The 21881-nt window shown below is 44.7% G+C and overlaps 1 protein-coding gene across 2 annotated transcripts in view; it reads left to right on the top strand.

Moving 5' to 3' along the window:
- Positions 1-20033, top strand: part of LOC139413311 (v-ski avian sarcoma viral oncogene homolog b) — a 38618-nt gene extending 18585 nt beyond the window's left edge. Inside the window, exons 2-7 of one of the 2 annotated variants that reach the window (XM_071160525.1) lie at positions 15844-15957; positions 16221-16297; positions 16490-16749; positions 17082-17365; positions 17506-17736; positions 17870-20033. In XM_071160525.1, the coding sequence (XP_071016626.1) occupies positions 15844-15957; positions 16221-16297; positions 16490-16749; positions 17082-17365; positions 17506-17736; positions 17870-18040 (1137 nt within the window). In that variant the 3' untranslated portion in view covers positions 18041-20033. The remainder of the gene's footprint in view (positions 1-15843; positions 15958-16220; positions 16298-16489; positions 16750-17081; positions 17366-17505; positions 17737-17869) is intronic. The other variant, XM_071160526.1, reaches the window with a different exon arrangement.
- Positions 20034-21881: the final 1848 nt, after the last annotated feature.

The following is a 21881-nucleotide window of genomic DNA, read 5'->3' as shown; positions in this document are numbered from 1 at the left end:
CCTCCATAGTCTGTACTGACAGGGTCAGAAGTTCATCGCATTTCCCCCCCCCCCCCTATTCCGTTCTTCAATTCCTTGTCGCAAGGTGAAGGGAGGTGGCAACTGACTCTGCAGTCAGCTGGAGTGTAAATGGAAATGAGAGGAGAGTCCTTTGTTGTTGCTGTCAAATGTTTTTGCCAAATGTTGTTCTACCTGAGAGACTTTGTTTCATTAGTGCCTGTAGTGCTTAATGCTTTAGCTATGCGCGCCGCTTGTCATTGTGCCGTTGCTATTAGCTTGTTAAATCAGGCAGAGCACCAGCCCTGAGTATCACAGATGGTGCAGAATGATGTGGATGCGTAAACACTGGTGATTCAATGGTTTAGTGTTGTTTGGGCACGTGTCACCTTCGCAAAGCGCTCTGTATTCCATTGAGTAATGAACGTCTTTGTTTCATCGGACGATGGGCTCCCGGTCTCGTCAACTTTATCATAGAGACAATCTAATAGATGTGTTCTGCACTGGTGCTCTGAGATGAAATCACAGCGTTGTTGAACGTGAAAACAAACGGGGGTCGGTGAGAATCTCTCATCGATATCCCTCTGAGACGAGGACCCTCTTGAGATTCTCAGTTGTGTGCTCCTCCTGGGGTGTCTCTTTGCCTGCTTTCTGAGACTGGAGTGGAACTCTTTGGCCCGTCTGTAGCTGGATGCTTTGCGTATCGGTTTCCCAGATTGGGGTTATTATTTCAGAATGCTGGGGTTCTGTGCTGACTCTGGTACTGATACCTCCCATAGAGGCTTCGTCTTTTGTAGCGCTGCAGCTTCAGCTATGTTCATCCCTGAGCCCCTCCGTGACATGTGGCTTATATGGAAGCACAACCTGTTCAGTTCATGTCGGGAAGCTTGTTCTTTCTGCTATTCTAGTTTATTTTTTATTTTTTATGTGATGGCGATGAGGTTTCCTGTATTTCCAGATTTATGTATCAAAATAAATTCATGTATGTCCAGCAGTCAGTCCTCCTCACAGGAAATCTGCATTTTTTAAAAAGTCAACATTGATGTTATTTGAATTAGTTAGTAGGCAGGTTGACCTCTTTCCTTGTCTGTCATGGGTTGAGTTTTCAGACCCATGGCTTCCCACACAGTTTATCCAGAGAAGGAAAGTGCTGACAGCAAAATAATGAAAGTGTGTTTGTCAGGCACACCCTTGTAGGTTTCTGTTTCACTCAACCACATTAAATGTTTGATCGTTTACAGCTCTACATACGGCACTCCACAGAGTCACACTGTTTACACAACACATGTAGTGCCCTGGTTTACACAGTTAGCCTATAAAACTGATGCGGTTCATTTTTAACTCATTTAAACCTGAAGTTGTACCATACCTATTTGAGGCAGGCATAGGGGGTGTGTTTGATGAGTTGGGTGTGTCTTCTGTCCGTACTGCAGTGATGCATTTCCTACCAGGTCTGTGGTAACCAGATCTTCACCACATCAGTTTGGATGCATAGTAGAGGTCTTCACGGGTCTATCCGATACCCGACCTGGGACCTGACCAGGGTCCAACTTTTCCCTTGGGTCTGGGTTGGGTCCTGTTTCCTGTTTGATTGTCATCAGCTGATAGACCCGAGTGGACCTGAATGGACCCATCCACAGCTCTGCATAGCCTAGAGCATATTCATTTTACGCTAATAACGTATAGAAGGCCTAGCCTTCTAGAAGGCCTAGACCAATTTGTTAACCAGAAGAGCTGATAGCTGATAAATATCATTTTTTGTCACTCGGGTACAATCGGGTCTGGTCTAGGTCTGATTGTCATTGGGTCAATTCGGGTTCGGGTCTGATTGTTCTCAGGTCCAGGTCCCCCCTTTTTTAAATGATCGGGTCTGTTCGGGCCCGGGTCTAATTGTCTTCGGGTCCAACATTTTGACCCGAGAAGACCTCTAATACAGAGTAGAGGTCGACCGATTATGATTTTTCAACGCCGATACCGATACCGATTATATGAGGACCAAAAAAACGATACCGATTAAAAAATATATGTATATTTGTAATAATGACAATTACAACAATACTGAATTAACACTTATTTTAACTTAATATAAAACATCATTTGGTTTAAATAATGCAAAAAGTGTAATATGAAGTAATATGTGCCATGTAAAAATATGTGCCATGTAAAAAAGCTAACGTTTAAGTTCCTTGCTCAGAACATGAGAACAAATGAAAGTTGGTGGTTCCTTTTAACATGAGACTTCAATATTCCAAGGTAAGAGGTTTTAGGTTGTAGTTAATATAGTATTTATAGGACTATTTCTCTCTATACCATTTGTATTTCATATACCTTTGACTATTGGATGTTCTTATAGGCACTATAGTATTGCCAGTGTAACAGTATAGCTTCCGTCCCCCTCCTCGCCCATACCTGGGCTCGAACCAGGAACACATTGACAACAGCCACACTCGAAGCATCGTTACCCATCGCTCCACAAAAGCCGTGGCCCTTGCTGCGCAAGGGGAATAACTACTCCAAATCTAAAAGTGAGTGACGTTTGAAACAGTATTAGCGCACACCCAGCTAACTAGCTATCCATTTCACATTGGTTACACCAACCATTAGGCTGATAGGCTTGAAGTCATAAACAGCGCTGTGCTTGCGAAGAGCTGCTGGCAAAACGCATGAAAGTGCTGTTTGAATGAATGATTATGGGCCTGCTGCTGCTCAGTCAGACTGCTCTATCAAATCAGACTTAATTATAACATAATAACACACAGAAATTTGCATATACCCTGACTCTGCGTGCAATGAACGCAAGAGAAATGACACAATTTCACCTGGTTAATATTGCCTGCTAAACTGGATTAGTAGTTATAACTAGTGATTATGATTGATTGTTTTTTATAAGATAAGTTTAATGCTAGCTAGCAATATACCTTGGCTTCTACTGCATTCGCGTAACAGGCAGGCTACTCGTGGAGTGCAATGGTTAGAGCGTTGGACTAGTTAACTGTGCGGTTGCAAGATCGGAACCCCTGAGCTGACAAGGTGAAAATCTGTCGTTCTGCCCCTGAACAAGGCAGTTAACCCACAGTTCCTAGGCAGTCATTGAAAATAAGAATGTGTTCTTAACTGACTTGCCTAGTTAAATAAAAAGGTATAAAAAATGTTTTTTTAATTAAAATTTTAAAAAATATGGAAATCGGCGCCCAAAAATACAGATTTCCAATTGTTATGAAAACTGGAAATCGGCCCTAATTAATCGGCCATTCTGATTAATCGGTCGACCTCCAATACAGAGTGTAACTTTGTATGGAGGACTGTAACTGCATTTAATACGAGATACATTCGGCTCTTCCTGAATAGTTGGCAGCAGTAATGTAATCTGTGATGATTCACGAGAGGGCCGAGCTACCTCTTATGGCCAACCCCAGGGTGGCAGCAGTTGCTCTCTGAGGTCCGTCTGATGAAGTTTATTGGATTGTCCCTAATGATTATCATAATAATGGCATCAAATACACTTTCATGGCCAAGACAGTTGATTGCACTCGACAAGCCCTTCTCCTTCCTTTTAAAGAAGAGCATCAAAGGGTCTCTCACAAGCTGCTGCACTGAAATCATTCTGCCTGAGATCCACTTAGAGCCTCTTAACATATTTCAGTCTGTTTCCCCCTCACTTTCCGTGTCTTGTTGAGATCTCTTGAGTTCCAAGCAAAAGGTTGAGAGAAAAGAAAAGAGTCTGGAAATAATGGGCTCTGCTCTGAGTTAGTGGGTGTATCCACTGCAGTGAATCAGGGGAGAAAAATGTGTCCTGTGTCTCTTTAAGAGCGCTGGCCTGTCTGCAGAATGCATCAGTCCTGTGGAGCAGACACAGGCCAGGAGGAGGGGGTGGAAGGGAGGAGCGTGGGGTCCAGCGGAGGGAGGGAGAGGAGCAAGAGGGAACAGCCGCAGTCTGGGCCTCCAGCCTCTTGGCTAGACTGCTGAAAGTTATTATTGAGTTCCTGTGCTGGGCCTCCCCTCCCTGTGGCATACTCCTCTCTGCGTGCTACTAGAGAGACAGACAGACAGACAGACAGACAGACAGACAGACAGACAGACAGACAGACAGACAGACAGACAGACAGACAATCATGCCCTTTCGCAATGGCCTTACATGCAACAAATAAAGTATCATTTAGTTTGATACTATGTGTTGTAAAGTCTAAAAAAGTGAGTGACCCACACTCCACACAATAGAGGAACTGCCTCACAGCTGCTCCTACAGCCCGGGCAGCAGCTGAAAATCCCAGCCCAGCATACTACAGTCTTGGGTTACAGTGTAGTAGACCTGTCCTGTTGTCATTGGGAACAGCCTTAAACAGTCAAGACAAGAAGAACACGCACTAAATCCTCTGCTGGCTGGCTGGCTAACTGATGAGTATGATTCATGGTAGGTAGCAAGAGGAGCACTGTACTGACAGCACAGAAACTCTCCGGTCTTTTACAGCGGTTTTCAAAAACGCCTCCTATTCAGGGAGCTTAACGAATAGGGCTGGAGAGATTCAAAAAGGTAGATTTCAATTTGCAGTAAAAAAAAAAAATATATAGATGTTTTTTCAGTCCAATAAATTGTGAACGTGGTGTTTTTAGAAATCACACACAGAATAAACCAAGCAGTCTCTCTCCCTCTACCTTGTACTTAACACCAGTGAGAGCTGTAGTAGCTGTGTGGTGATAGAGTTTGCAGGCGCTTAGCAGCCGTCTATGGTCACTGGTCAGAGCTCAGCCACGAGGTCAGAGTGGATTTGCTGCGAGAGAGTTTGGGGCCAGGGCCCGGGGAGGCCGTGGAGGGATGACATACTTACACCGTGGCCTCTCCTCAGGCCTGTGCCTGCCTGGCTTGTTGTCTGTAATCCCCATGCTGGGTTGCAGGCAGCATTAGGCCACAAAGCGCCTGTGTCCTTACGGCTCAGGGCTGAGCTGAGAGACAGGAGACATTTATATAACGCTGTGACTGTACTTGCCTGTCTGTCTGTTCTCCTGCTGGCCAGGCCCGGCCGGGCAGCTCTAAGCTTCAGCTAGCCTGTCTGAGTGACCAGGTTCCCTAGGGTCAGCTGTAGTGACCAGCTGCTGCCTCCCGCCCCCGACCCTCCCTGACCTACTGTTCAGTGCTGTTGGCAGGAATACAGACTAAATGCAGACTGCACCACATCACATCACGCACCTGAGGCTCACAGGAAAAATATGATGACATTTACCCCCCCCACCCATCTCATATACAGTACGTAGCAGTGTATCCATGTGCATGTGTTTATTTCAACATGTGTCTCTATTCATGGTTTCTGCAATCATACAGTCCCCGTTTTAAAGCCGTCTTCATTCAGGGTCTGGGAGTGTTTGCTGCTCTTCTCTGCTTTGGGAAAACCCTGGCGTTGAAAATGGGGATTTTGTCGAGTTCTGTTTGTTAACTCAGAGTTTAGCTGTGCTCCACTGTTTTGTGGTTGCTATGGAGAAAAACACTGGCCCCAGATTCAGAAGAGTGTAATAAAATGATCCAGGAAAAAGAAATGTCCAAGTATTTTCAGGGTCATGAAGCAGACGAAGCATTACTATGAGTTGAGCGATGCTGTGGTCCGCCCACTCCCCCCACTTCCCCCCTAGCCTTCCATTTTAGAACACTCGTATTTATTTTATGGAGGCTCCGAGACCGGGCCCTCTCACCCACATCTCTTGTAAGCAGATCTTGCCTTCCTGTTAACGGGGGGAGGAGGGAAACGAGCCAAATGTTTACGTATGGAATGTGCCATCTGAGGAACGGATGTTGTGGGTGTTTTGGTCCCCTATTTCCCTCCGAGACAATTCCTTGAGCAAGTGGAAACAAGTGAAATGCTATTTGATCTCTGTCGGATGTTACTATACACACAAAGAAGCACTGCGTTTGTCCTATTACGTTGAAGTTATCCTGCAAGTTGAGCATAAATGAGGAGGACATACACAGACTAGAAACCTTCATGTATTTTGCAAAATTGGTCAGCAATTACTTGGTAGTACACACACGCACACACACACGCACACACGCGCACACACACACACACACACACACACACACACACACACACACACACACACACACACACACACACATATATAAACCCAGTGATTTTGAAGTAGTATTTTCTTCCTGGCACTCAGCCTCACAGCCACATGCTGGGGCTCCTTAGTTCTCTAAGTGGAGACCTTCACATTTAGAATGTTTCCTGTCATTCTGCATGGGGCCATTAGCACCCCTTCCACAATTCTGTCATTCTGCATGGGGCCATTAGCACCCCTTCCACACTTTTGTTTGTTTTCTCGAAACAGTGATTAAGAGGTTATACTCAAAGCACAGAATAATTCATCAATTCCGATCCTGTTTTCCAAGTCCCCCCCTCACATCTCTGTCTCCAATCACACAAATACAGCCCCATCGTCTAAAGTCACAACATTAGAGACTAAGAACTCATTGGAGTGCATTAGAGCAGGGAATTGCCAGGGACCTCACAAAAGTATATTATCGCAATACTTCTGGGCTGATACGATATGTATTGTGATTATCACGATTCTGTATGTATTGCGGTGTAATACTGTTATTTTATTGCGATTCGATGTTCCTAACATAATTCTCACTATATGGCTGCGACAGAGAGACAAGAGAGTCATGAGAAGACGAGTTTTGATCAGTCATGAAAATAACAGTGCTGAAAACTAATTGTTTCCCTATTTAAAAAGACGACGGAGAACCAAGATATGAAGGACAAATACTGGAGTTTTGGTGCAGGTACAGCCAACTAGCGCAGAAAATAATATTGCGATATTGTCGATACGATACATATCGTCAAAAATAATTAACCGATATGTAACTATCTATTTTTTCCACCATCACTAGAGTGTATATCGTGTATTTGGACCTGTTGGGGAGCCGACACTGGAACAGAACAGCCTGAATGGCTTCTATAAATGTCAATAAGATGTATCACCTTGGTTCAGCCAATCACCTCAAGACCAGTTCCCAGTGCAGACACTGTCAGTGAAATGACATCATATGGGACACTGAGCAGTGACGCTAACTTCACCCCACCCTCTTACACGTTTCTTTTATGACCTCCTCTACCCGTCCCCCCCGTCCCGTCCCCTCAAACCTCTTAACCTCTCTCTGGCATTCATCCCCTTTTTCATCCTCCCAAATAAACCTGCCACCTGCCCAGCTCCCCATTGGCTTGCCAGGGACCATGTGGTCATGAGGCTCAGCTTACCAGCTCAGGCCAAACCTCAAGTCAGCTGCCCCAGTACTGTTCTCTCTACCTTCTCTAACGCATGTTTCGCCACTGTTTACTATTTGTATTTTGTTGATTTCATTTGTTGGCCAATTCAGATCCAGGCATTTGATGAATTACAGCTACTTGCTAGATGACAGTAACAACGATGATTTACTATAAAATGGCATAGCACATTTTGAACATCTAATAGATTGCACCAGCAGCCAGTTGGCCAATTGCAAGAGCTAGCTGTGCAGAGTGCTCTGGAGTCTACTCTCTAGACTAGACTGATCGATGGGCGGCTGGGTGGGGAGACAGCCAGATTATGGCAGGATAAATAGAGACTGAGGGTAGGGCACAAGCAATCCTTCAGACTTTTTCCAGACACAATGGATTCTGGGAAGCAGGTTGCTTCCCGTGTTGACTTTTTGTCCGCACATAACATTCACAGCGGGGACTTGACACAAGAGGGATGAATTCGGCAAGACAAATTCGACATAAGAGGCATACTCGACACTCGCCATGTGACGCCTCCGTCCGTTTCCTGTTGTCGTCAGAGTGAGTTTTAGTTCATTTTGAGTGAGTGCAGAACCCATCACCTCAGTCCAACAGCCAGATGATGTCAGACAGGGGTGCCACTATCACACTTAACTCTGTGCCTGTCCATTTGGCCTGTCAATCACTCAGACAACAGAGGGCCAATCCCCACTAAGTAGCAGTCTCCCTATCATCAATCATCCAGCCCTCCACTTGAAACACTGTACTACAGTACAGTGTGTAACCAGTGTAGCCTTTCTGTTTGGTGGAGTTCTAACTCCCTAATGGAATTGCCTGGTGCCTGGTATGTGATATAATGGTCTGTGTATTCAGAGCAGTAACTATTTGGGTTGCGGAGAGGTTAGTCAGCAGGGTGTCCTCCCACTCTGCCTAGAGTGGGTGAAAACACGCTTCGGTGGTGAAATGTCTCTTCCTTATGTTTTAAAATACAGTTTACCAAGGCAAATATGATTCTTTGCGTTCTGAATCGTTCGGTGGGGTCTTTCCCTAACATATCGTTAAACACTACGTCCGAGAAGTTTGATTTCGTAAGCTAACACATCCGGTAATACACAACGAGTTCTGGTGAGAGAGTGGCGACCGCTTTCTCGCAGCGACTTTCGAGGGTTTGACATGTTGGTGGCGGTCGTCTGCAGAGTTGTTTCGGCGGGTCGCAAAAAGTCAAATGAACATATTATTATTATCATCACAGAGATATGCTTGTTTTTGTGAGGAATCGTCGAAAAAGAAAAGATTTCGCATTCATATGAAAGGCCGTATCCTAAAATATGAAAATACTACATGTCATGTTTTATGTCCTCCGGATTCGAGAAGAAAGATGACGAGTTCAACAGTAAATTAGCCTTAATCTTAATCTTCGCATGGTATCCAGCCTAGCTGACGCAATGCTACTTTCCCGATTTTTGACCAGGTGTAATTATTTACCCTAGTTTTGGACATCCTACAAGGGTAAAAACACCAATGACTCTTGAACGGATTATGATAGAGACATGAGATTTGGGCCATTGGTTTTCTTAGAGGAATATTTATTTTACCCATTGGTAAAAAAACAAAAACAATATGCGTTTTTTGATTGGTTATCCAGTGATATTTTAATCGTGTTGATATTAGTACTAATCTGTGGGATTCAAATGTAGGCAGCCCAACACTGGATTTACTGTCTCGTGATGGGGGCAGTGTGCTTACTGCTGCTACAGTCTTTCATGTTGAATGGCCAGATTGACTAATCTGTGGAAATTCAGGTTCTCAGGCAGGACACGTTAGGGGATGGGAGGGATGATGGGTTCTTTATGTGCGTCATTTAGCCTAGTTCCTCTCTGGAACTGGGTGAAATTATTATCACCAATGGAAAAGATATTGCTCTGACTGAACGTGCATTATTGTCATAGGTAGAAGAGCTCACTAATCTGGACTGCTAATCATATGCATCAAATACAATTTGATATATTGGACTGATGTTAATAATCATCTGCAAAGTAGGTGTAAATGTGCCAGTAGCGCTTTAAGAAATCGATGTTCGTGCATAGTATGGGTTGAATCCTCACACAATCCTAACAACATTGCATCGTTGTTGTCACGTCTTTCTTCTGTTGAAGGAGAGTCGGACCAAAACGCAGCGTGGTTATTGTGATACATCTTTAATGAAGATGATAAATGAACAATATACAAAACAAGAAATGTGAAAAACCGAAAACAGCCCTATCTGGTGTAACAAACACAAAGACAGGAACAATCACCCACAAAACCCAACACCAAACAGGCTACCTAAATATGGCTCCCAATCAGAGACAATGACTAACACCTGCCTCTGATTGAGAACCATATCAGGCCCAAACACAGAAACAGACAAACAAGACATCCAACATAGAATGCCCACTCAGATCACACCCTGACCAAACAAAACATAGAACATACAAAGCAAACTATGGTCAGGGTGTGATAGTTGTCAGTAGGTCTGCATTGACTGTATGCATTTTTGCCCTATGAGAGCATTAATGGCGCATTATAAAGGAATGTTATAAAGGGTTAGTCATCTTTCTTCCTCTCATTAACCAACCAGCATCCCCTTTGGCTTCCTGGTTAGCACTGCAGCTGTTCATGCATTGTAAGTGAACTAAATGTGAATAGAAGCATAAACGTGTGTGTGTGTGTGTGTGTGTGTGTGTGTGTGTGTGTGTGTGTGTGTGTGTGTGTGTGTGTGTGTGTGTGTGTGTGTGTCCGTGCTCTCAGTTGCACACAAACACGGTACTGTATGTTCTAGCACATCAAACCAATAGTGTACTGTTTAGTTTTCCAATGCAACAGACACAGTCCATATGGACTGCTCCGAACAGGCATTCTGGGAATTTGACACTATGTCTGTCTAAATATACACCACTCACAGAACATGTTTCATGTCCAAAGATATCTGGGACTCAGAACCATACCAAACATGCTCATACGAATAACATGTCATCTGTGAGGATATCTTTGTCAGGTCATTTTTAGCCATGTTTGGATAAGGCCTACAGCACTTGGAATTATGAACCAGCCCGCTTCCTTTAGTGAAATCCCTCTGTTTTATCCAGGAGGCCAGCTGTTTTCGCCATAATGAGAAAGCGGGTACAGACACGTGATGTTGTTTTGGTTGCTATACTTGAGCTGAATTGGATTTGCTTCCTCCTAGTTACACTGTCTGTTGCCTGCCTGGGACATTAGAGGAGTCCACTGTTGTCTGGCTCATTCCTGATCTCCATGGAAATGTGATGTATGAATGTATTTGGATGTAAGAGCAATGGTTCTCTCTACTTCTCTCAGTGGTTGTGTCAGCGTGTATTATGTCATGTGTTGCGTGGAACCCAGGACCCCTGCTGCGAATGCAGCAGCTAATGGGGATCCTAATAAAATGCTGAAGTCTGACTGGTTCCTCTGTTTATAGACCTAGACAGCGTTGATGGGTCCACTGCAGCTCACGTAGGGAGTGTGGAAAGGCGGGGCGATGTGATAGAACCTTTCATCCTCCAACTGGGCTCTACGTGTCAGACTTGCTGCTGCCGGATACAGTAGGTCAGATATGTAATGGACAGAGCAGGTCTCGGGCTGTCCCGTCTGCAGCTCCGACCTATCTGAGTCTCAGATCCCCATAGACAATTAGGACAAACAAATCCAGGTCGCTTTGCTGCCGGGCTGTTCTCTGCTCACGACAGCCCCTATCCCTTTCAGCGTGTCTTTATGGCATGTCGACGGCGTGGCCACGTCGCATGTCACAGCGTTACCATGCTGTTGCAGCTCAGGCTACCTTCTCCCAGGATCCCCTATTGTCGTCACGCTTCGCGTCACCCCGACACACTTTAGCTCAGACGGTGTGAATCAGGAAGGGAAGTAGCCTAGACATTTGGAGAATGGTAACGGAGGATTCGGAAGTCTAGAGACTCAGAGGTTTGGTAGCATGGTGCATTGTATTTAGGCGTGGTGCATATGCACATGGAAGCCTGACACCAATCAGCTCATCGCAGCCCAGCTGTCATTTAGGAGGTGTGTCCACCAGTCTTAACCTGAATCATGTGACTGTCCTTTCCTACACACAGATACCATGAGCACTGAATAGAGGCCTATAGACTTTCCCCCGGATATCCCAGCCCACCCAGGCCCTGCCTCAGACCTCTCTGCCAGAGAGGAAAGGGCGATGCGGGAGGTTCCATTCTCACCAAAATCTGTCCAAAATAAACCCAATGCGTTTCTATGGTCTTATTTTGGACGTGAGCTTGTCGCCTGCCTTCCCGCCTTTGGGACAACGACTCCAGGGTGGACACGTGCGCATGTGGATATTATAATAGAGATCTCGGCTTCTGCCCGCTCTCATACATCCCACTAAGGCTGTTTCCCGGGTGAGCTCTGCCAGTTGGTGTGCCCTTGAGCGAGGCAGAGCCCTTCTAAGCACACTCAGATCTAGGGATTACAGTGAGGGGTTTAGTAGGGGGAAAGGAGTCTGAAATGTGAAACTGTTGTGGTCTTGTTGCTGTGTATTTAATGCCATGCAATCATGCAGCATGCTGTGGTATTGTGTGACGGAAGCCCGGGGAAGTTCAGCTGGGGAACTATTTTTGGCCGTTTCTGAGTGCACTCCTGTGTTTTGTTTTTAGATCACTCCATTTGAGATTTTAGTTTGTGCTTCGACAAATGCTAAAGGATTAGACGTTTTAGCACTGTTTTCACAGCCAATAGCGTGACAGACATGACACATTCAAACAACGAGCAGCTGGGGCCGATTCAATTAAATTGATCCTACCCACGTTGTACTTTAAATTTAACCTCGATATGCAGTGCATTCAGAAAGTATTCAGACCCCTTGACTTTTTCTAAATTGTGTTACATTACAGCCTTATTCTAAAATGTATCAAATACATTTTTTCCCTCATCAATCTACACACAATACCCCATAATGACATATTTTTTTGCAAAAAAATACCTTATTTACATAACTATTCAGAGCCTTTTGAGCTCAGGTGCTTCCTGTTTCCATTGGTCATCCTTGAGATGTTTCTACAACTTGACTGGAGTCCACCTGTGGTAAATTCAATTGATTGGACATGATTTGGAAAGGTACACACCTTTGCCAAAAGGCACCTAAAGGACTCTCAGATCGTGAGAAACAAGATTCGCTGGTCTGATGAAACCAAGATTGAACTTTTTGGCCTGAATGCCAAGCATCACATCTGGAGGAAACCTGGCACCATCCCTACGGTGACGCATGGTGGTGGCAACATCATGCTGTGGGGATGTTTTTCAGCGGAAGGGACTGGGAGACTAGTCAGGATCGAGGGAAAGATGAATGGAGAAAAGTAGAGAGAGATCCTTGATGAAAATCTGCTTCAGAGCGCTCAGGACCTCAGACTGGAGAGAAGGTTCACCTTCCAACAGGACAATGACCCTTTGCACACAGCCAAGACAACGCAGGAGTGGCTTCATGACAAGTTATTGAATGTTCTTGAGTGGCTCAGCCAGAGCCTGGACCTGAACTCGATCGAACATCTCTGGAGAGACCTGAAAATAACTGTGCAGCGACGCTCCCCATCCAACCTGACAGAGCTTCAGAGGATCCGCAGGGAAGAATGGGAAAAACTCCCCAAATACTGGTGTGCCAAGCTTGTAGCGTCATACCCACGAAGACTTGAGGCTGTAATCACTGCCAAAGATGCTTCAACAAAGTACTGAGTAAAAGGTCTGAATACTTATGTAAATGTGATATTTCTGTTATTTATTTATTTCATCCATTTTAGAAGAAGGCTGTAACGTAACAACATTTGGGAAAATGTTCATGGGTCTGAATGCTTTCCGAATGCATTGTATATTTGTGTTTCCGAAAGCATTTTGCAGTTCTCACCCAGCAGTTTGCCTTTTACTATAATACTCATTTGTTGATTGGGCCTGTAGTTGGATCAATAAACTCAGTCAATCAGTCATTGCTTATCAGATCCATGTCAAATGAAGTAAAACAGCATTCCCGTCTTCTATCACGCTCCAATTGGCATCTATTGGCGAACGACCATTCTCACTGTCAGATAGTCCACTTGGAATGCATGGTGTTTATGTGTCTGTTGACAGTTCTAGTGGTGTTAGGACGATTTGCCATGTGGATATTTGCTCATCACTGTATTACCACACTATTATAGGACCGTTGTTTCCAGACAAAGCAGGTCTGCACTGTTAGCTCCTGTTTAGCCTACGGGTTTACTTTGAAATGGTCCCCCCTTTATGGCTCCTCAAAGAAATGTCCTACAATAGCGAGTTGAAAAGGACATTGCTTGAATGGACTCTTTAAGAGGCGGCTGTACTTGGCCTTCAAGTACACATTCCTCCAGCTCAGTGCTTCCTCTGTGGTCCCGCTCCCCCCCACAGCCCGCCCCCCTCCCTTGCACTCACCACTCCGTTCCCCGTTCCCACAGGGGCCCTGGCCAAAGCAAACTCCTGCGAGGAAGTCTCCCCCTCCCTTTTTCTCTACCTCCCTCTTTCCCTCCTCTCTCTCTCTCTCCCTTCACTCACTCACTCCATCCTTAGAGGGGCCATGTCGGGTAGTTTGGGCTAGGATTGCAGTGAGGGTAATGCAGTCATGGCATGTGGTGTGCATCCAGGAGGAGGCTGTTGATGTCTCTGATGCTGTGTCTGTGTGGCCTTGTTATGGCTGTGATGTGGTGCTGAGTAAAGCCCGTGTGGCTCCTCTCCTGTGAGATCAGTGTCAGATTTAGCCAGCAGGTCCCCTGTGGTGTCTGGGAGGGTCTGTTTTCTAACTCTGTTATGTCTGGGGCTCCACGTTTTCCTGGAGCTGCAAACCTCAGGGTAGAAATAGTACCAGACAGACAGACTTTGTTGGGAAAACAACAGCAATGGCAGTAATTACAGACTCCGGGTTTCGACCACTCTCCGCTTTTTTCCCCGAAAAACTCTGGCCTTGAGTGAGGCAGGTGAGGGTTCGAGTCATCGTGGAGTCAGCTGGAGGTCGGGGTTAAATGTCCCGAGCACTAACCTCGCAGTCTGCTGCCTAACTATGTGTGTGTCTGTTTGTGTGTGTGTGGTTAGACACTTAGAGAGGAGACAGACATTTGAGTCAGGGAGGGAGACATGAGAGGAGTGTCCAGACAACCACAGTCATGCCCTCTGCACTTGGGCCTTGTATGATTGTAGCTTTGTGGGCCAGAGGCGCAGCCGAAATGACAAGGTTGCGTGGCATGTTTTAGTCTGAGCGCCATCGTACGGTAGACCGAGGCTGGCAGTGCAGTGTGAGACCTGACTGACTGACACCTCCCCCTTGTGATACATTGCCAGAACCACACACTGCTTCTAAGCTAATTAGAACCGTGAGACAGGGTTCATTTACACCAAAGGTGTCAGTCAGTACCAAAGGCAATTTATCTTTCTCCCCTCAACATTATTACCATGTCAAGTGGTACACCTTTCAAAAGGATATAGTGGAGTATATTTTCCATTCAGTCTAGTATATACTTTTGTGTTAATTTTATGAGGCGCCAGGTAGCCTAGCGGTTAACAGTGTTGGGCCAGTAACCAAAAGGTCGCCGGTTCGAATCCCCGAGCCGAATAAGTGAGTAATCTGCCGACGTGCCCTTGAGCACGTAACCCTAAGCCGCTCTGAATAAGAGCATCTGCGAAATGACTCAAATGTAAATGATACATCCACAGTATATTCAGTCATGATTTCAATTGAAACATCCATTGAAAAGAGGACTCTTTGAGGGAGAATGTCATAGTAGTGAGATAAGTAAGATAACACACAGGTCCGGGCAGGCCTCTCCCACTTCCTAGGTAAACTTATCCGCATCCTGACAAGTGCAGACCTGAGGCCAGTGGCTAGATTACTCTGTCTCACCACTGAAGCCAAAAGAGCCGCACACACCGTCACTTCCTGGATCACTGTTACACGGCCAAACCCGCTGCAGCCGTGAAGCTCAGGGTGAAAGAGGGGAAAAGGAGAGTGAGACGTTAGCTCGTCGTGTCTTCATCTGAAAACGTATGCACTCGCTCTGGATAAGAGCATCTGCTAACGTGATCTTGCTCGGCGAAGTGAGTTGGGTGAAACATTGCGTGACTCTACGATCAGAGCCGCAGGTACAGTGGCACCGGCTTCACTCCAGTTGTCCATCAGGTTACAGAAAAACACTATTCTCTTCCACACAGAACAGAGAGTAGCTCCCTTGCACCTGCTGGCGCCTCCCGTACTCAACCCCAGAGCCCCCAGCTCACAGCCAGACCTCACCCTGATAGAAACGTCTACCGTTCCCCCCCTCACACACAGGATTAGGGCCGCTAGCTGATTCTGTATGGATGAGACTATTTGGACACATGGATGTTTCTCTGAAATACACCTCGAGTTGAATGATGCCAACTACAGTATCGAACACCTCTGAAGGGGACGTTGTGTCGCGACATTTGAACTATCGATCTACGACTTGTGCAGTACAAGCGTGTTACGGACTACTCCGGTAGATGAAGACGGTGATCATAATAGTCTCTTCCGTATCTCTTTCTCTTCTCTCCTTAGCCGTACAGCCCAGTTCCAGCCAAGAAGTTCAAACTGGAGAAAATACACTCTCCATCTGCTGACAAAGAGAAGCAACCCGATTGGCTACAATCTCTATCAAAGTCAGGGAACAAGGTTTGTAGCTCATGTTCTCTCTTGATTTGGGATACATGTGATTTGCTGTAAGGTTAAGGGTCAGGGCCATCCTACACAGAGAGTCCTTGTTACCTTACCTCATCCATATGAGCCCTGTAATTCAGTCAGTTAATTACGTTGTCGATAGTCTCTTTACCAACCGGTCTACATTATGATCGCACTGTACCTTTCCAAGGATGATTTTTTTTTGAATTCCCTGTTTCAGAACTGTGTTATAATGTCAGAATCCTATCTGTTTCCAGGATCTGAAACCGGTCCAGCTGAAACAGAGGCCGTCAGCCTTCCGCCCCTGGTCCCCCAGAAGTACATCTGCCGAGAGGTGAGTCAGAGACAGTCATGCTGTCATGGTTTCTCTCATCCTTTTCACCACACCACGGTGGCGGACTGTCAGCCTTATAACACATTGAGGTAGCATTCCTAAGGAATTATCGCATAGCAATGGCCGATAACCCCGTTTTTAACCCGTTGCTATGATATTGTTGAACTAACTCGTATTTTCTTATCATAACAGATCAAACCACAAAAATGTGGACACGTCTGTGGTGCCCAATTTGGCCCCAGCTCCGTTGGCCAACCAGAGAGAGGAGCAGGCCCCAGTGGGCCACAGCCAGGCTCCAGGCAGGGGAGACCAGCACATCAGCTCCGGACCAGCATCACAGTGTGGAGACTCACAGCCTGGGCCCAGACTTGTTCACATCAACACATACACAGGCAACGGCTTGGAGGAAATGGAGACTGACGGGGAGATTGAGGTGGATGACTGTGATGACTGTGAGTATGACACACTGTTGTTCAGACATTCTGTAAGAGAAATAGGGCACTAGGACACACTCCAATACTCAAGGACAGGCAACCTAACCCGAGCTAATACGGCAGCAAGACTTTCTGTGGAAATGAGAGTCTTTACCATACTGGAAGTGGGCTATGGTTAGTTTGCCTGATCCCTGTGAGAGGGTGCCATCTAGTGGCTGGTCTGTGCAGCACAGAGGACACAGGGCAGTCTCAAGTCAGACGATATTACTCAGCAGCAGATGTCACTGCTGTTCCAATACTTTTTTAGGCTTCACCCTATAAACATATTGTTTTATTTTTCTGTCTTTCAGACCCACCATCGGTCCCCTCCTTGGCATCCCCCCCATCTGCCTGCTCCAGTATGTCCTGGACCCTGACCCCCCAGACCACAATGAGGCCCCTGGAGGGCCCAGTCCGGCTGGTATTACCAGGGGCACCTTCATGCCCAGAGCTGGACACACTGAGACAGACCCTGTATGGAGGTCTTGACTCCAAGGAGGCCAGGGAGAAGTTCCTGCAGGAGATTGTTAAGATGAGAGTGAAGCAGGAGGAGAAGCTGGGGGCAGCGCTGCAGGCCAAACGCAGCCTTCAGCAGGTAAACCTCCCACTCAAGATCTAAAATGGCCGCCTTTTGGCACAACATTTTTAACCGTTTCTCCACGTGTACAATGTGTATTTTGTGACACAATCTTCAGGACACAGCAGAATATTAACATTTATGTTTTCCACCCACAGGAGTTGGATTTTGTGAGGGTGTCCAAGAAAGGGCGTCTTCGAGAGGCCATCGAGGCCAAGCGCAACCTGAGGAAAGAGATAGAACGCCTGAGCATGGAGTGGGACAGGAAGATGAGGGAGGCGGACGAGTCCCGTGGCCATCTGAAAAGAGAGCTGGAGAGAGAGAGACAGACACGAGTCTGCGACAAAGGCTGTGAGGCTGAACGCCTGCGAGCCAAGTACTCCACACAGGTAGGACCAAGATCCTTCTGATATAGCCTGCACACATAGGTTATCATACAGAAGGAATCACACACACATACCTCATCAAGAATAGTTGAGTCACAGCATGTGCTTCCTGACCGACGTGTACCTTCCTTTCCAGATTGAGGAGCTGCAGGTTCAGCTGCAGCAGGCGGAGGCGGACCGAGAGCAGCTGAGAGAGGAGCTACAGCAGGAGAGGGAGGCGCGGCAGAGCCTGGAGAGGGTGGTCAAGGACCTGCAGGCTCAGCTGGGAGACCGACAGGACAACGCCAGGAAACCCCCAACAAACTAACGCAGAGACACAGAGACAGACACAACATCCCGCTGGATCCTAAAGATGCGCGCGCGAGACAGTGTGTGGCCGGAACTAGAGACCTAACGCAAGAGGGCGGATACAGAATGCACTGCGCCCTCTTGTTTAAGGAAACGAAATTCACCAAATTGAAAGATGTTTGTGGGAGACAAAAGACGAGAGGTTTTCATAGAATGAAAAAAATGCATCTTCCGGTTACTGATATGATAGAAATGGACGTTAATTGTAATAATATATGACCTTTATAAAATGGAACTGGACAGAAGCATGAATTCGCATTGTTGTACAGCCTACAGAAGATAAGAAAGAAAGTCTATGGAAGACACCTCACAAGTGACTTTAGAGCCCTCAGTCAGATCCCTGAAGCTGTTCAAGGATTTTATTTTGGTATAAGCTATTTAAAATGTACGAATATAGCTACATAGCGTTACTTGAATATTTAGGGGAAAGAGAAGTGATTGTTTTCATGAAATGACAGTAGCAGGTGTAACTCCTGCTAGTGCCACGGAATGTCGGTACACTTTAAGGTATTACAAAGCCACTGGAAACAACGGACACCAGTATACCACTATTGACTTTTTTTTTTTTTCTTCAATCAGTCAGTTTGCTTAATAATTCAAATGTTTTCTCTCTTCTTTTTTTTCCGAGGATGTACAGGACGTGTTGCGTCAGCAGCACTGCTATCCTTCAGGCAACGCTCACATACGTACATATTTACACATTCACGTACGAACGTATACATGTATGCGCCAGCTCCTCTACCGTGTGTATTCGTGTTCTTGTATTTGAAGCCTGAAGTATTTGGGGATTGTGTGGCCTGGAATCAGTTCCACGCACCTTTTGTTCTCATCTTAAATCTTTTATGAAAGTGCTACTTTTGAACCATTCTTATTCCTTACACTTTAATTAGTCTTTTTGAAAAGAGTTTTTTTGAGATACAGTATATTGTGTATGAAACCAAACTATGTGACAAATGTTTAAATGTGCTTGCCCGTGCTAGAATGGAGTTCTGCCCGGTAAATCTAATGTTACCCACATAAAACACCTTTGATATAGCTTTCTCTTTGGTGAATTGAGGTGTTTCTGATTTTGTATCGAGTACTGTAAAATAATTTGTATTCCGAAATCATTTGCTGCTTGTCAACTATAAGCATACATTTTTAGTCACTGGTTTTCGGGCTCTTTGAAAAAGCAACATGCGCAGTTTCAATGAACAACATTTCTACATATATATACAAAATATGGATATATATTTTTGTACTTTACGAAAAGGAATTGCACTTTTTAAAAAGAAGATTTGCATTGTGCATTTAACTCCCTCGCGTTTTTCAACTCCCAAATGAAACATGAACATAGAACACTTTCATTCAACGAACTCTTATGTAAATACAACGTTCGAGGATGATATTGCAAATAAGATATTTGTCAATAAGTTTGCTTGCTTCACACTTAAATTGCATACGAATATTATTTTGGCTCTTACTTGAAACCAATAGAAACTCTATATTTGAAATGTTATTATTATAGTTTCATTATTGTTTCCCTTCGATATCATCTGAAATCAATGGGCATTTAATGGAATGGATTATGGTTATGTATTGTACGGTGTCTCCCAAAACCCAGACCAAAATTTTTACCTGAAGACGATATCTCACCATCAACCGATTTATCCGACTTATCAGACAATGCTTAAGCTCCTATTAGGATAAATATGACCCCTTCTTTGGGTTTCATTCCTAGGTGCCCTCTTATGTCTTGTAGAAGAAAATACTTGTATGTCTTATGTGTCAGTTACTTTTATTCTCTCCCACTGAATACCTGTTGGGTACAATGTACTAGCAATATACATTGTGTTGATGCTCTTTATTGTAGTTTTGGTTTGGAAGTGGGGTTTGTTTTTTGCCGCTTGTTTCAATGTTTCTTTTTTCTTTGGAAAAACTGTATAATAGCCATTAAAATCAAATCAACCATATTCATGAGTGTGTTTTATATTGTATTACAGTCAATGAGTTACACAAAGTGTAACACTGTTATCACCTTTCCAGTTGTATTAGTTGTGTGTACAGTGCCTTCAGGAAGTATTCATATCCCTTGACGTATTCCACATTGTTGTTTTTCAGCCTGAATTCAAATGAATTCAAAATATAAACAGTACCAGTCAAAAGTTTGGACACACCTACTCATTCAAGGGTTTTTCTTTACATTTGACTATTTTCTACATTCTAGAATAGTAGTGAAGACATCAAAACAATGAAATACAGGTGAAGTCGGGAGTTTACATAGTGAAGACATATGCAATGATGTCGTAACCAAAAAAGTTTTCAGCAAATCAAAATATATTTTATATTTGAGATTCTTCAATATAGCCACCCTTTGCCTTGATGACAGCTTTGCAGACTGTTGGCATTCTCTCAACCAGCTTCATGATGTAGTCACCTGGATTTCAATTAACAGGTGTACCTTGTTAAAAGTTCATTTGTGGAATTTCTTTCCTTAATGCGTTTGAGCCAATCAATTGTGTTGTGACAAGGTAGCGTTGGTATCAGAAGATAGCCCTATTTGGTAAAAGGCCAAGTCCACATTATGGCAAGAACAGCTCAAATAAGCAAACTGGCTCTCATGAGGACTGGCACAGGAAAGGAAGACCCAGAGTTACATCTGCTGCAGAGGATATGTTCATTAGAGTTAACTGCATCTCAGAAATTGCAGCCCAAATAAATGCTTCACAGAGTTCAAGTAACAGACACATCTCAACATCAACTGTTCAGAGGAGACTGCATGAATCAGGCCTTCATGGTCGAATTGCTTCAAAGAAAACACTACTAAAGGACACCAATAAGAAGAAGAGACTTGCTTGGGCCAAGAAACAGGAGCAATGGACATTAGACCAGTGGAAATCTGTCCTTTGGTCTGATGTCCAAATTTGAGATTTTTGGTTCCAACCGCTGTGTCTTTGTGAGACTCAGAATAGGTGAACGGATGATCTCTGCATGTGATGCATGGAGGAGAAGGTGTGATGGTGTGGGGGTGCTTTGCTGGTGACACTGTCAGTGATTTATTTAGAATTCAAGACCCAATTAACCAGCATGGCGACCACAGCATTCTACAGCGATATGCCATCCCATCTGGTTTTCGCTTAGTGGGACTATCACTTGTTTTTCAACAGGACAATGACCAAACACACCACTGGGCTGTGTAAGGACTATTTGACCAAGAAGGAGAGTGATGGCGTGCTGCATCAGATGACCTGGCCTCCACAATCACCCGACCTCAACCCAATTGAGATTGTTTGGGATGAGTTGGACCGCAGAGTGAAGGAAAAACAGCCAACAAGTGCTCAGCATATGTGGGAACTCCTTCAAGACTGTTGCAAAGGCATTATAGGTGAAGCTGGTTGAGAGAATGCCAAGAGTGTGCAAAGCTGTCATCAAGGCAAAGAATCTCAAATATAAAATATATTTTTATTTGTTTAACCCTTTTTTGATTACTATGTGTGTTATTTCATAGTTTTGATGTCTTCACTATTATTCTAGAATGTAGAAAATAATCAAAATAAAGAAAAATCCTTGAATGAGTAGGTGTGTCCCAACGTTTGACTGGTAATGTATATTTTCACCCATCTACACACAATACTCCCTAATAACAAAGTAAAAACATGTTGTTTGACAATTTTGTAAATGTATTGAAAACTAAATACAGAAATATCTAATTTACATAAGTATTCACACCCTTGAGGCAATACATATTAAAATCATCTTTGGCAGTGATTACAGCTGTAAGTCTTTCTGGGTAAGTCTCTAAGACCTTTGCACACCTGGAT

The sequence above is a fragment of the Oncorhynchus clarkii genome, chromosome 7 (genome assembly GCF_045791955.1).
Source record: "Oncorhynchus clarkii lewisi isolate Uvic-CL-2024 chromosome 7, UVic_Ocla_1.0, whole genome shotgun sequence".
Classification (NCBI taxonomy): Eukaryota; Metazoa; Chordata; class Actinopteri; order Salmoniformes; family Salmonidae; genus Oncorhynchus; species Oncorhynchus clarkii.
This window is presented reverse-complemented; position numbering and strand designations above follow the sequence as displayed.